The sequence below is a fragment of the Mus caroli genome, chromosome 4, assembly GCF_900094665.2.
Source record: "Mus caroli chromosome 4, CAROLI_EIJ_v1.1, whole genome shotgun sequence".
NCBI lineage: Eukaryota > Metazoa > Chordata > Mammalia > Rodentia > Muridae > Mus > Mus caroli.
In genome coordinates, this window is record NC_034573.1 from 27,900,812 (window position 1) to 27,915,944 (window position 15,133).

At 40.0% G+C, this 15,133-nt stretch overlaps 1 protein-coding gene across 6 annotated transcripts in view; it reads left to right on the top strand.

The window, feature by feature from the left end:
- The window catches only part of Rngtt (RNA guanylyltransferase and 5'-phosphatase), a 191,028-nt gene that overhangs the window by 18,375 nt on the left and 157,520 nt on the right, over window positions 1–15,133 (top strand). For all 6 annotated transcript variants that reach the window (XM_021159528.2, XM_021159529.2, XM_029476149.1 and 3 more), the window contains exons 5-8: window positions 2,196–2,271; window positions 3,515–3,755; window positions 10,564–10,673; window positions 11,682–11,783. In XM_021159528.2, coding sequence (XP_021015187.1) covers window positions 2,196–2,271; window positions 3,515–3,755; window positions 10,564–10,673; window positions 11,682–11,783 — 529 coding nt within the window. The remainder of the gene's footprint in view (window positions 1–2,195; window positions 2,272–3,514; window positions 3,756–10,563; window positions 10,674–11,681; window positions 11,784–15,133) is intronic.

Sequence of the window (15,133 nt, forward strand, 5' to 3'; positions counted from 1 at the left end):
CGGTATTCCTCAGGTGAGAATTCTTTGTTCAGTTCTGAGCCCCATTTTTTAATGGGGTTATTTGACTTTCTGGAGTCCACCTTCTTGAGTTCTTTATATTTTATTCAGGTTTTTGAGACAGGTTCTTTGTAGCCTATACTGGCCTGGAACTCAGGATCATTTGTTTCTATTTCCTGAGGACTGGGGTTATGAGAATGCACCATAGTGCAGGAGGTTGAACTCAGTGCCTAAATATTCCAGCTTAGGTGTTGAGCATGCGTTTATACTTTGTGTGTGTGTGTGCGTGCGGCCACGAGGGTATTTTCAGGAGTTGGTTCTCTCCTTGTACCTCGTGGATTATGGAGACTAAATCCCGGCTGACAGGCTTTGTGGAAAACACCTTTTCCTGAAGAACCGTCTTGCCACCACCTGACGTCCTCATGCTCGCCACACTCCTGCTCCACTCTCCTGAATAGTCAGATTAGTCTTGTGGGGTACCACACCTGGCCTCTGGGAGAGTGAAGTTTGAGCTGATCCATCCGGCAGTAATGTTTATGTTAATAATGTCCATAGAATTTTTCATTACTATTTTAAAAACTCTGGTATTTTGTTTGTGATAATAGACATGGTCATAGATTCTGGAGTGCCATCACTCTTGGACTAGTCCTGCCTCAGCCTCTCAAGTGCTGGAGTGAAAAGTGGGATGAAAACACAAAACTGTTCAATGAGCGCTTCCACTCCCCCTACCCTCCCTTTCTCTCTCTCCCTCTCTGTCTCTCACCTCCTTTCTTTCATTTTTGAGACAGGGCCTTTTGTAGCCTTGCTTGCTGTATAGCTGAGAAGACCTTGAACTTCTGATTCTTCTCCTTGTATTTCCTAATGCTTTGATTATAGGGTGTATCACTATGCCCAGGAAGATGATCTTGAATATATTCTGAAAGAGTTTAAGAAAAAATAAATTTATTTTTTAATTTTTATTTTTACGTTTCTTTTCTTGTAAAAATTTATTATAAAATAGTAGAAGCCCCATGTGAAGATACTCAGTTGGTTTGTAAAGCACTTTCAAATTAGTGCCCTCCAATTAGTCAATCAGTTATCTGCAGCAATCTTTGTTCTATTGCTGTGAAGAGACACTATGACCATGGCAACTCTACTATAAAGGAAAACATTTAATTGGGGCTGACTTTCAGGTTCAGTGGTTTAGTGTATTATTGTCATGGTGGAAGCATGGCAGCATGCAGGCAGACGTGGTGCTGGAGAGGTAGCTGAGAGTCCTACATCTGGATCCACAGGCAGCAGAGAGAGACACTGGGCCTTCTTGACCTTCTGAAACCTCATAGGCCACTCCTAGTGACACACCTACTCCAAAAGGCCACACCTTCTAATCTTCTTAAATAATACCACTCCCTGTGAACCTGTGGGGGCCAGATTTGTTCAGGCCACCACACTTAGTTGATTACAGTCAACTATTGTCAATCCTCCAATCCTTAGATGACTTTATACACTTTTTTCCCAGTCTGGTTTAGACTTTCTTTTCCAATAGTTTGACTGCATTTCACATTGATCATAAGGAAGGCTGGAAACACTAGACCAAAGTTTCTGGGATATAGGTGTCCTGTATTTGTGTGTCTTTCCTTTCTGAGTTGTGTGTTTGAAACTCAAAATCTTGAAAAATTTTAACAACAAATTTTAGACAGAGAGTTTAAACTAATAAACCAGTGTATTATTTTTGAATTTCTGTCTAGTGCTCTGTTAGGTTCTAAGCAACCTAAATTGACAAACTGTAGCTGTCCAGCAGCCATGGATGAACTGAGTATACCTGAAAGAGGGGCTGGAAATGAAAAAGGAACAGGCTTCGAGAGAAAGATGAACCCAAGACAGAGTTTCTGATCAAGGCTCAAAGTTTCATATTTAGCACTGTGTTTATAGGGAGAGCCCACAGAGCTATCCTCTGTTTCAGCTGGATTGTGTTGCAAAGCTAGCTCAGTAGGCAATCTACTCCTGTAGGAAATTGCAGGTGTGGCAAGGCGGAAGACTCCACCTGGGTTCATAACGCCCAACAAACTATTAAGTTATAAGGAATATTTTGTTTTAAAAATGTATGAATATGTAGTGTACTTAAATAATTGAAATGTTTTAAAGGCAAGTTGTCATTTTAAAACAGTGTGTGGCATTTGAAGTGATTTAGTTTAATACAAAATTCCTTTCTCTTCTAGGTGTTCACTGCACCCATGGCTTCAACCGAACTGGTTTCCTTATATGTGCCTTTTTGGTGGAAAAAATGGATTGGAGGTATATTATATAGTATTATTATAGTGGAAGAAGATGCATGTAACAATTGCTGATGCTTATAAGCCCTATAGCTGATGTTTTTACTTTTCCATGCTTTTCTTGTATTTTGGAATCATCAGAGATTGGATCTTCCAATGTTTGGATTTATATTCAGCTTTGGAAACATCTGTTGTTTTCCTTTAAATTTTGTCTTTTCTAGCTGTTCAGAACTAGGGAAAGCTTTAATGCTCTATGAAGGAAGCATTAATCTGTTTAAATAAGTCTTGTCTTTATTGAGCATGTCATTTGTGGATTATATTTTCAGATTTTGAAGGATTAGATTCTCAATTACTTGAAATTTCTATGAGAGTAGGATACTGCTAACAGAATTTTCTTACTCCTGCTCTAGGTTCATTGTTTATGTTTCTAAAGCCCATTAGGTCCTTTTTTGGAATGCAGTCAGGCAAACACATATCTGATTGTGTTTTTTCTGATATACTCAGTGCGTGTTTACTTTGTGTACTTTTCAGCTTTGGCCTTTCAGAGTACTGTGCACAGTAGCATCAAACTTGGCTGGTGGTTAGTGCTCTTGCAAGATGTGTACTCTTGGTGCCTTGGTCTGTTGGTGGTTCCTGATAAACCATTGTGTTAACTTGCTGTTCACATTTTCTTGACCCAAGTTTTCTTTTGGAGACCTTAACCTTCAATATTTTATTAAAATTCCTTTCATTGGCTATCCATGTCTGTTGTAAGCACTCATGGCAATGGTCTTTAGACATTACAGTATATCATATATTAGAATGTACCGTGTACGCTGGGCGTGGTGGCGCACGCCTTTAATCCCAGCACTTGGGAGGCAGAGGTAGGCAGATTTCTGAGTTCGAGGCCAGCCTGGTCTACAGAGTGAGTTCCAGGACAGCCAGAGCTACACAGAGAAACCCTGTCTCNAAAAAACCAAAAAAAAAAAAAAACCCCAAAAAACCCCCAAAAAGAATGTACCATGTGTTATGGACTATATATTATAGTGGGACATGTAGTGTAGTGGGTGATATATGTGTAACATATGTTACAGCTTACCATGGGCATGCATTTGTAGAATCAGTTTATCATTGATTGAAACTTTTGCAGGTGAAGAAAGACAGAAAGACTTTGATTTGTCTGTTTTATAAGCCAGTTATACTTTTTGGGGTACCTTGAGTATGAGTTAATAATTGATAAGTCTACATAAATGGACACTAGTGAGAAAAATGATTGTTTTTCATAGTATTGAAGCAGCAGTTGCTACATTTGCCCAAGCCAGACCACCAGGAATCTACAAGGGTGATTATTTGAAGGAACTTTTTCGTCGCTATGGAGATATAGAAGAAGCACCACCACCACCTGTATTGCCAGATTGGTGTTTTGAAGATGATGATGAAGAAGATGAGGATGAAGATGGAAAAAAGGACTCAGAACCAGGGTCAAGTGCATCCTTTAGTAAAAGGAGAAAAGAACGGTTAAAACTGGTAATGTTCACAAATACTACAATATTCTTTTACAATTATTTTAAGTTACATTTATTTATTGATTGATTGATTGATTGGTTGTGCATGCTTGAATGCCGTGGTGTGGAAATGACACAGCATGCTTGTGGAGGTCAGGACAACTTGTGGGAGTCAGTTCTCTTTTCTTACTATATATGTTTGGATCCTGGGGGGTAAAACTCATGTTGTCAGGCAAACTGCAAGTTCCCTTATCTGCTGAGTCATCGTGGTGGCTCCCAAATATCATGCTGCTCTATATTTTTGTTTAAACTTATTGTGGGATATTGGCTCTGTATTAGTTAGGGTTTCCATTGCTGAAGAGACACTATGACCAAGGCAACTCTTATAAAGGACATTTAATTGGGGCTGGCTTACAGGTTCTGAGGCTCAGTCCATTATCAACATGACAGGAAGCCATGCAGTCCAAGCAGGCATGATGCTGGAGGTGCTAAGAGTTATCTGCATTCAAAGGAAGCCAAGAGCAGACTGTCTTCCAGGCAGCTAGGAGGAAGGTCTCAAAGCCCAACCCCACGGTGACATACTTTGTCCAACAAAGCCACATCTGTTCCAACCAAGATACACCTCCTAATAATGCCACTCCCTGGGCCAAGCATGTTCAGACCAGCACAGGCTATATTTCTGTTATTTTCTCTCTCTGTCTCTCTGTCTCTCTGTCTATGTGTATGCACGTGTGTGAAGAGCATAATAGTGGCATCTGATTTTATGAAATTAATTTTGGTTCTACCTGAACCCATTAAGTAACTCTTGATCTCATGAGGCAGGTGTGGCGGGATCTCACTATGAAGTCCAGGCTGGTCTCAAATTTCTAATCCTCCTGTTAAAGCCTTCTGGGTGCTGAGATAGGTTATAGACATGTCCCACTATATCTCACTTTTTAAACTTTAGCCACAAATCGGACTTTAAAAATTTGTCTTACAAAATTATTTATTCTTTGGGTGGAGGGGCTTTGCATATAATGGTGGGAGTCAAAGGACACCTTGTGTGGCTCATTCCTCCCAACCATGATGTGGGTTCTGACACCTCAGGTTGTCAGGCTTGGCAACAAGTGTCTACCTGCTTAGCCACCTTGCAGCCCAGCAGTCTTAAAAAAACTAGAGGTATAAAGTTTTATTCTGGTTTTGCTTCTTATGTAAATCAAAGAACTCTTAGATATTATGTTGAGATTAGCTTATAGTGTTAATAATAAACTTGGCATATTACTTAATACCCAGTGAGGATGTTTTTACAAAATAGTCACACAGTTAATGTAACTATTCCCTGCCATAGGGTGTTTCCTTTGTACTATATACAATTTAGAAGACTTCTACTTCTCTAGTCAGCTTTTCTTAATCTTCTAACAATAAAAGTCTAATGAAATACTAGGAGTTGGATTGTGGCTACAAATACTTGCCAAGCATGCATGCAAATTGGGATCATTCTCTAGCACTGTACAAGTGGTGCATAGTGAAGCACGCTGACTCCAGGATTCAGGAGTTCAAAGCCATTCTCTGCTACATAGTTGCAGAGAATTTAGTTTTTTTCTCTAAATTCTTAGTTGGAAAACTTAATTGTGTTTATACATTTCCAGCTTGAAGACTATAAGGTCACTGGCTAGTGTAAATTGCATGAGAAGAGAAATATTTTCAAAATGAATTCATTGTTAAACTAGTGAGATGACACATTCAGTTAGTACTTACACAGCTGTGAGGGCTGGAGTTGTGCTCCCAGCACCATGTGAAAAGCCAAGTAGACACACGCTGGAACATAAAGTGGGGTTGGAGAGACGGCTCAGCAGTTATGAGCACTATTACTTTTATAAAGGACCCAGGTTCAGTTCCTAGCACTCATATGGCAGTTCACAACTGTTACATAACTTCAGTTCCAGGGACTGTGATGCATTGTGCACATGTACGTATGCAGACAAACACTCATACATACATACATATGTTAATAAAGCCATTCATAGTAGTTCATGTCTGTGGTTTTGTGGGTTTTGGAGAAAGTTTTCTGGGCTTTGCTGGCCAACCATTCTTTTCTGAATTGGCCAAATCTTTTAAGTTTGGTGACAAACTGCTTCAAAAGATGATGGAAAGCTGGAGAGATGACTCAGCTGGTAAAAGTTTTGGCTCCTGGCACCCATGCAAGACCTGGGCATGTCGGTGCACATTTATAATCCCAGAGCTGAGGGGGCAGAGACAGGTGGATTGCTGGAGCTCATTTGCTGGCCAGCCTAACCTAATTGATGTGTTTAGATTCAGTGAAATACTGTGTCTTAGAATATAAGGTAGATAGCAGTTGACGAAGAGAGCCATAATTCTTTTGTCCTCACATGTAGACAAACATATATTTTGTATACAGACATATGTATATATAACTCATGACTTCTGTGTACCTATGCAATAAGCCTCTGGCTTCCACATATATGCACACATAAATACATATTCCCACACCCAAATATGTGTATGTAGTTGCTTACGCCTTTAAAAAAACATTTACTTATCTGGTTATGTGTATATGGGGGCCTACACACACACACACACACACACACACACACACACACACGCATAGCCACTTTCAGGCACACATGTGAGTATGCATACAAATATACACACACACATATACACACACTTCCCTTACAAATATATACATAAATATGTGTATAAGTAAGTAGATGCTTACTGCTTCTTTTTTTTTTTTTTTTTTTTTTTTTTTTTTTTTTTTGAGACAGGGTTTCTCTGTGTAGCCCTGGCTGTCCTGGAACTCACTTTGTAGACCAGGTTGGCCTCGAACTCAGAAATCCNCCTGTCTCTCCCTCCCGAGTGCTGGGATTAAAGGCGTGCACCACCACACCTGGCGCTTACTGCTTCTTAAAAGCATTTATTTGTATGTGTGCATATGTGTGGATACGTGTCCACATCCATGACACACCTGTAGGAGGTCAGAGGACAACTTGGAGTCATATCTATCCTTCCCTGTCCTGGGGATCAAACTCATGTCTAGGCTTGGTTGAAAGGGCCTTCATGCCTGAGCCATCTCACACACCCTGTTTATTCAGACTGCTCTGAATTTGGTCTGCCCTCTTAGTGCTTTGATTACAGTCATTCATGTTCCACGTTGTGGCTTTTCAAATACACCTTTAAAAAGCAACATTAATTTGAGCATATATGATTAATAAAGTTATTTGATTTTTTTAAAATTAAAGTTACTGGTTTGCACAATGAGATGATGAAATACAATTGAAAGGTTTATTTCTCTATTTTTGCCAATGGAAAGAACGTTAAAAGTTACATCAAGGTTGATGTGTTTAGATTCAGTGAAATACAAAGGCTTGATTAGCACTGTAACACCCTCGGGTGGGTTTCTTTTTAAAGCAGATTTGGGGTTTAATTAAATATAACAGATACAAGATTTTTGATAAAGAAGACAGAAATATGCAATGGAAAAAACGAAAGCATCTTCAACAAGTGGTGCTGGTCTATCTGGATGTGGGCATGTAGAAGAATGCAGATAGATCTGTATCATCCTGCACAGAACTCAAGTCCAAGTGGACCAAAGACCTCAACATAAAGCCGAATATCCTAAGTCTAATAGAGGCGAGAGTGAGAGTGCATCCTCTTGAATGTATCGGCACAGGAGACAACTCTGTCAAGCTCCTAACATCAAGTTGAATAAATGGGGCCTCATGAAGCGGAAATCCTCCTGTAAGGCAATATGACAAAATGACCATATATAAAGAACTCAAGAAACTAGATATCAACAAACCAAATAATCCAATTAAAATGGGACACAGATCTAAACAGAGGATTCTCAACAGGGTAATCTCATATGGCTAAGAAACACTTAAGAGATGTTCAGCATCTTTAGTCATCAGGGAAATGTAAATCAAAACTACTTTGAGATTCCATTTACATCTGTCAGAATGACCAGGATCAAAACCACAAGTGACAGCTCATGCTGTTGAGGATGTGGGGCAAGGGGAATACTCTTCCATTGTTTTTGGGAGTGATAACTTGTTCAGCCACTTTGGAAACCAGTATGGCATATTCTCAGAAAACTGGGAATGGATCTTCCTTGAGATGCAGCCATACCACTTTTGGGCATATAGCTAAAGGACCCTCTATCCTACCACAAGGAGACTTGTTCAACTATAGCCATAGCTGCTTTATTCATAATCACCAGAAACTGGAAACAACCTAGATCACCCTCAACCGAAGAGTAGGTAAAGAATATGTTGTTCATTTACACAATTGAGTGTTACTCAGCTGTTAAAAACTGACATAAAATTTGCAGGTAAATGGGGGAAACTAGAAAAAGTCATCCTGAGTGAGGTAACCCAGACCCAGAGAAACATGATATATAGTCACTTATAAGTGGATGTTAGCTGTAAAGTAAATGATAATCATGCTACAGTCCACAGGCCCAGAGAGCCTAAGGAACAAGAAGGGCCCAAGGAGGGAAGCATGACTCTCCTTGGGAAGGGGAAATAGAATAGATTTTGGGGGTGGACTGGGGGTTGGTAGGGATGAGAATGGGAGGGGATGAGGTGGGGAGATGGAAGGAGAGAGCACTCACTCAGTGAAGAGTAGGGGCGAGGTAGAAACGGTGCAGTGGAGACTCCCTGGACTCTATGAGGATGACACTAGTGAAGATTCCTAGTAATGGTGGTTATGGAGCCTGAACCGACCATCTTCTGTAACCAGTCAAGGCTTCAGTGGAGGGATTGGGACACCAACCCTGCCACAAAACCTTCAGCCTACAATTTACCTCGCCTGCAAGATGTGCTAGGGTAAAGGTGGCACAGAACTTGTGGGCGTAGCCAACCAATGACTGGTCCATCTAGAGACCCATGCCACAAGAGGGAGCCCATGCCTGACACTGCCTGGAGGGCCAGGGACCAGCAGCTGGAAAGCCCAGAGTCCAAGGATAGAGCCAAACACTAGGGGAAGAATTTCAGTGAAGTGTATCCTAATGATATTCTGCTATACTCAAACACTGGAGCCTAGCATAATTATCATTGTAGAGGCTTCATCCAGCAACTGAAGGGAGCAAATGCAGAGACCCAGGAGGTGATGGGGAATTCTATGGAAGATGGGGAGGAAGGATTGTGCGAGCCAGAGGGTTCAAGGACATCACCAAGGAATCCACGGAATCAACTAACAGGGCTCATAGCATCTCAAAAAGACTAGACAGACAACCAGGGAGCCTATATAGTAGGTCTGACCCTGATCTTCTGCATATATGCTATGGTTGTATAACTGGTGTTCTTTGAGGGCTGTCTTCAGCTCTAGTCTGCCTTTGGGACCCTTTTTCTCCTACTGGGTTACCTTGTCCAGCCCTGATATGAGGGTATGTGCCTAGTCTTACTGTAACTTGATATGCCGTATTTGGTTGATATCTCTGGGAGGCCTGCCCTTTTCTGAACGGAAACAGGAAGAGTGGATCTTGGGAAGTGGAAGGGACTTGGTGGAGAGAAGGGAGAAGATGTAATATGTGAAAGAAGATAAAAGATATTTTAATATTTAAGCATGATGGTTAAGAGAGAGAGGCCCTTGGGTACAAGGCACAGCTGGGCATATTTAAGATAATTTTACAGGGATATTGACACAACTTGAGTATTCTCTATATTACAGGTCTTAGAGCTTTGCTTTTAGAATATATTTTCAGTATTTAGTTTTTAATGCTAGAAAGAGCCTTATTAAACAACTGATTTTTAAAAGTTCTTTTTAGATAGGCTGTCAGTATATAGCCTAGCTAGCCTCAAACTTACTGTGTAGCCCAGGCTGGTCTTAAACTTGTGGGCTTCCTGCCTCAGCTACCATAGTGCTGGAATGACAGGTATCATCATCAAAGCTGATACTAGAAGTGTGTTTTCTTTTTAAAGATTTATTTTATGTGTATGAGTGTTTGCTTGCATGTATGTGTAACACTTGCATGTCTTTTGCTTGCATGTATGTGTGTGTAACACTTGTATGTCTTGTGTCCATGGGAGTATGAAATGGTGTTGGATGCCCTGGGACTGGAGTTCCAGATACTTATGAGCTGCCTTGTGGCTGCTTGGAATTAAACCAGGGTCCTTCTGCAAGAACAGTCAGTGTTCTCAACCATTGGCCTTCTCTTCAGTCCCTGCTCCCACACAGTGATGTCTGTCTGTCCGTCTATCTATCTATCTATCTATCTATCTATCTATCTATCTATCTATCTAAATCACTTGTAATATATTTCTTCCTCTTCCCAAGTGCCTTGCTTGCCAAGTCTTGGCCAGAAGGTTGAACTTTGCAACTTGTAGAGCAGATTTTCTTACTCTTTATTAGCCAAAGTTGTTATATAGTTTTGTTGATACTACTGGCAGTAGCCCTTTGATGTATCTGAAACTAATTTAGTATACATTTAGACCTAATGTTTTAGTTTTAAAAAGTATAAAAACCCAAGCCTAGAAGATTTTATAGACTTTGCTAGAGTACACCATTTGTTTTTTTAGCTTTGAGACTGGGTCTTATTATATAGCCTAAGGTAGCCTTAGAATTATAATCTCTTTGCCTGAGCTCCCTCTATAACTGGTAGGTTATAGATGTCACTAGTACAGCAGGTGGAACAGACTGTTTCTGTTTAATATGAATTTTCCTAGGCTTGTGAAAATGAATTGTTTCTGTTTAATATGAATTTTCTTAGGTTTGTGAGAATAAATTGATTTATTTCTTTGTAAATATGTTTGTCCTCTAATTATATATGTGTGTATAGACTTATACACACATATATATTTATTGTAATTTTTTTCCTCTTTTCTTTAAAGGGAGCTATTTTCTTGGAAGGCATAACTGTTAAAGGTGTAACTCAAGTAACAACTCAACCCAAGTTAGGAGAGGTACAGCAGAAATGTCATCAGTTCTGTGGCTGGGAAGGGTAAGAAGTATTTTCAAGTTTTAAATAAAATTTATTCTTTATGTAACACAGCTAATGCAGACATTAATTGGGCATTTTTGCTTCTTAAAGTTAGTGTGAACATTGAGTGCTTAAGAGGATTTCAGGTTTTTTCAAGGAAATCTGTAAAGGTCATGCTGAGTCAGGGCCATATGACTCAGATCTTGCTGGAGAGCGCAGCACTGCTGTTGTCAGCAGAGTTTTTTCTCTGATCCCTTTGTGTCTGCTGCTGCTGCTGATGAATGTCAGACTGATCTTACCAGTGGAGAATGACAGGGAAAGACTCCCACTGTCCACTTCTGCTTCCACTGTGCTTCCCCTCAAATTTAGTATGCATGACCTGAAGGGCAAAGCAGGTGTGTTTTATACTTCACAGCCTGGGGCAGGTGTGTCTCATACTTCAGAGAAAAGCTTGAATTTTAGCTTAATTACCTTAACAGTACCAGACCCAAGGGCACCCCTGGACCCTTCCCCTCTCCTACTGCTGGGATTATAGCACTTGCTTCCAGGCTTGGCTTTTACATGGGTGCTGGAAACCCCAACACTTCCTTTTTATATAACAAGCATTTAGCCACTGAGTTCCCTCTCCAGTCCTATATAATAACATTCTTAAATTAGCCCAATATTTATATTACAGCAGTGGCAATTTAGTCCACTGTAAACTTGTATTTTAAAATGTCAAGAAATTGTTAAACTTTTTTTCCCCTGAGACTGTGTAGCTGTCTTGAAACTCACTCTGTAGACCAGGCTGGCCTTGAATCCATAAATCTGCCTGCTTCTGCCTTCCTGAGCGTTAGGATTAATGGTATGCACCACTGCTCCTGGCTGAGAATGATAATCTTCTGTTAGAACGTTTGTGATAGCTGATGTTATTCCATTTGAAATTACTCTCATGATAGAAAGAACATTGTGATCAACATGTGGGACATTTGAGATTGGTTTAACACAAGATTGCATGTGGCCATGACAGAGTAATATTCTTTCTTTAAGGTCTGGGTTCCCTGGAGCACAGCCTGTCTCCATGGACAAGCAAAATATTAGACTTTTAGAGCAGAAGCCTTATAAAGTAAGCTGGAAAGCAGACGGCACTCGGTAAGTTCCACTACTAAAAAATAATGACAGAAATAGCTAATGTTTGAAGACTGAATATTGCATTACTAGGGAGAGGGAGTTCTCAGGACTTGAGTTTCTGACTTGAACAGCAAAATAAATGTGTTTCAGAAATTACATAGCTTTTATTTTATTGGTATTCTAAGCTGTATAAACAGTTTTAGTTCGTTCTGCTGAATATTTGGCTTCAGATTTGTTAGTTTTGTATACGTCTAAATGAATTTTAACAGCTTTTTGAGAAAGAATTTCTTTGTAGCCTAGGCTAGCCTTACCCACTCTGAAACTGCAGTAGTCCTATTGCAGGGTTAAGGTATGAGCCATCAGACCTGTTTATACTGCATGCATGGGAAGAACATGCAGGCCACAGTATAATAAGCCGCAAGAGTGGATCTGGAATTCAGCCATATGAACTGTTTTTATTTATTTTATGTATGCGAGTACACTGTTGCTCTCTTCAGACATACCAGAAGAGGGAGGGGAGGGCATCAGATCCCATTATAGATGGTTGTGATCTACCTTGTGGTTGCGGGGAATCAAACTCAGGACCTCTGGGAGAGCATAGAAACTATTTTTAATTTTGGTGGTACTAGGAATTGAATCTTGGGTCTCATGCATGTGAGCTCTGCCACAGTATTTTCTGTATTGCCAAATGATGTCTTCATTATTTAAAAAAAAAATCTTTGGCTATTTTAATTTTAATTTATTTCTTTCCCATAATGTCTTCTTTATAAAACCTCCAGAAGAGAACATTTTCCCATAAAAATACCTTACTCTGTTAGGATAAATGGTGTTAAGAATTGGGTATTTGTTCCTTCAGACATCACTCCTCAGTTTTTCTGCCTGACTCTGTTTCCCCATTTTCAGATCTTTCATGGAGATAGGAAATGATAACTATTGTTCTATTATAAATAAGCTGTAGGAAAACCATGTTGGTTTCTTCCACCTTGTTTTGTAATGTTAGAATTGCACAGTACCTGTCACTTAGTGGGTGAGCAGTATCTTGTAGAATTAATATTTATTGCTGTTATGGGTAAACACTCTATCTGAAATCCTGGGAGCCAGAGTGGTGTGAAAGATTTACACATAGAGAATTGGATTTGCTGGGGATGGGATTCATGGAAATGGTCTTAAAGGTAATTATATCCAATAAATACATACAGGTTTTACCTAAACAGTTTTGCAATAGTGTGGTTTCAGATCAGTATTCCATAAGTTTCAGATTAAACATTTTGGATTATAGATGTTCTGATCATCAGAGCAGAAGTTTAATTCTGTGTCTAAGAAATGTGGTAAGTTTTTTTTTTTTTTTTAAAGCAGAATAAAGGAAACCATATGTGGTTCATGTTTGTAATCCTTAATATTTTTTCCTTTTCATCAAACATTTTTCTATTTAATAGTAACATATAGTTGTTTCTTTCTTGATTTTTTTGTATTTAGATAAGCAAAATAATACTGGGAAGCTTATACTGGAGAAAAGTTATAGTCTGTTTCTATTCCTTCTTCCTTTCCATCAGTTCTACTCCACAGAGCGACTGCTTTCAGCCATTTTTATGTTTTACTACTTGACTGCTGTCCCACGTCTCTCTCCTTGGAGCTGTGAGTGAGATGCTGTTAATATAGTTCACCAGCATCCTTATGTCCCCTTTCCTTTCAGTGTTCCATCGTAGTTACCTCACTGCTGGTCTTCACTGGCTGCAGTTTAGTCTTCCTGGTCTTGGCTTATTAACCCTAAACAGTGCTTGTTGAGTGGAGCTAGTGCTAGACCCAGGGCATCCTAGGCAAGCAGTCTTATTTCTGAGCTACATCTCCAGTCCCGACTTAAAATTTAATTGTCTGTCTGTCTATCTGTCTGTCTGTCTATCTAGTGAGTATGTGGTGTTTTCATATAGGCAGGTGGATGCCTCAGAACATGTATAGAGGTGAGGGGGTAACTTGTATGGGTTGGCTTTCTCTTTCCATCATATGGGTCCCTGAGGTTAACTTAGGTCTTTAGGCTGGGAGCTAAGTGTCTCCCTGCTGAGCCATCTTACTGGCTTCAAGTCCTAACTTTTAATATTTGCAGCTGTTACTATTTATAGACACTTTGGTAAACATAGTTTTTAAAAATTATTTTATGAATATATGTGTATGCCTCAGTGTGTTTGTGTGTACCACCTATGTACAGCAGGGGTCAGAAGAGTGAGTTACCATATCTCTGGAGTTAGAAAAAGTAACTCTTGATGTGTAGGTGCTGGGAATCAAACGTGGGTCCTCCGCAAGAACAGTGAGTATTTCCAACTGCTGAGCCGTCTCTAGCCCTGGTAAACAGATTTTAAAAACATTAAATAAATTAAAAAAAAAGTGTGTGTGTGTGTGTGTGCGTGCATGTGTGTGCGTGCGTGCGTGTGTCTCTGTGTCTGTGTGTGTATGCATGCGTGTCACATATGTGCAGGTGCCCATGGAGTCCAGAAGAATGCATTAGAACCCCTGGAGCTGGGGTTTTTAGCAATTACAGGTGCTGGTGATCTAATTCAAGTTCCTTGGAAGAGGAGCAAGTGCTTGTAACTGCTCTATCTCTACAGCCCTAAAAAACTAAAACAACCATTCTGTGGTCTAATTAATTAATACTAATTATTATTGAGTGAGAGAGGCAGCCTGGACAACCTGGAGCTTGCTGCATAGCAGAGGTTGACCTTGAACCAGGGATTCTCTTGTCACCACCTTCCAAGTACTGAGATTATAGCATGGCCAGTGTGGTTGAAATTAAATGGTGAAAATAATGCTTTTCTCCTTACTGGAAATATTTTTAGATTAGTGGAAGGGATCTTTTTAAAGAAATTATTTAGTTTTTAAAAATTTTCATGTGCATTGGTGTTTTGCCTACATGTATGTTTATATGAGGGTGTCAGATCTTGGAGTTACAGACAGTTGTGAGCTACCATGTAGGTCCTGAGATTTGAATCTGGGTTTTCTGGAAGAACAACCAGTGCCTCTTAACCTCTGAGCACTTAACCTCTCTAGACAGACCGGCCTACCTACCTTCCTTCCTTCCTTCCTTTTTTTTTTTTTTAAAGATTTATTTATTGTATGTCAGTACACTGTACCTGTCTTCAGACACACCCGAAGATGGCATTGGATCCCATTACAGATGGTTCTGGGCCACCATGTGCTTGCTGGGAATTGAACTCAGTACCTCTGGGCAAGCAGTCAGTGCTCTTAACCTCTGAGCCATCTCACCAGGCCCTTCCCTTTTTTTTTTTTTTTTTTTTCCGAGACAGGGTTTCTCTGTATAGCCCTGGCTGTCCTGGTACTCACTTTGTAGACCAGGCTGGCCTTGAACTCAGAAATCCGCC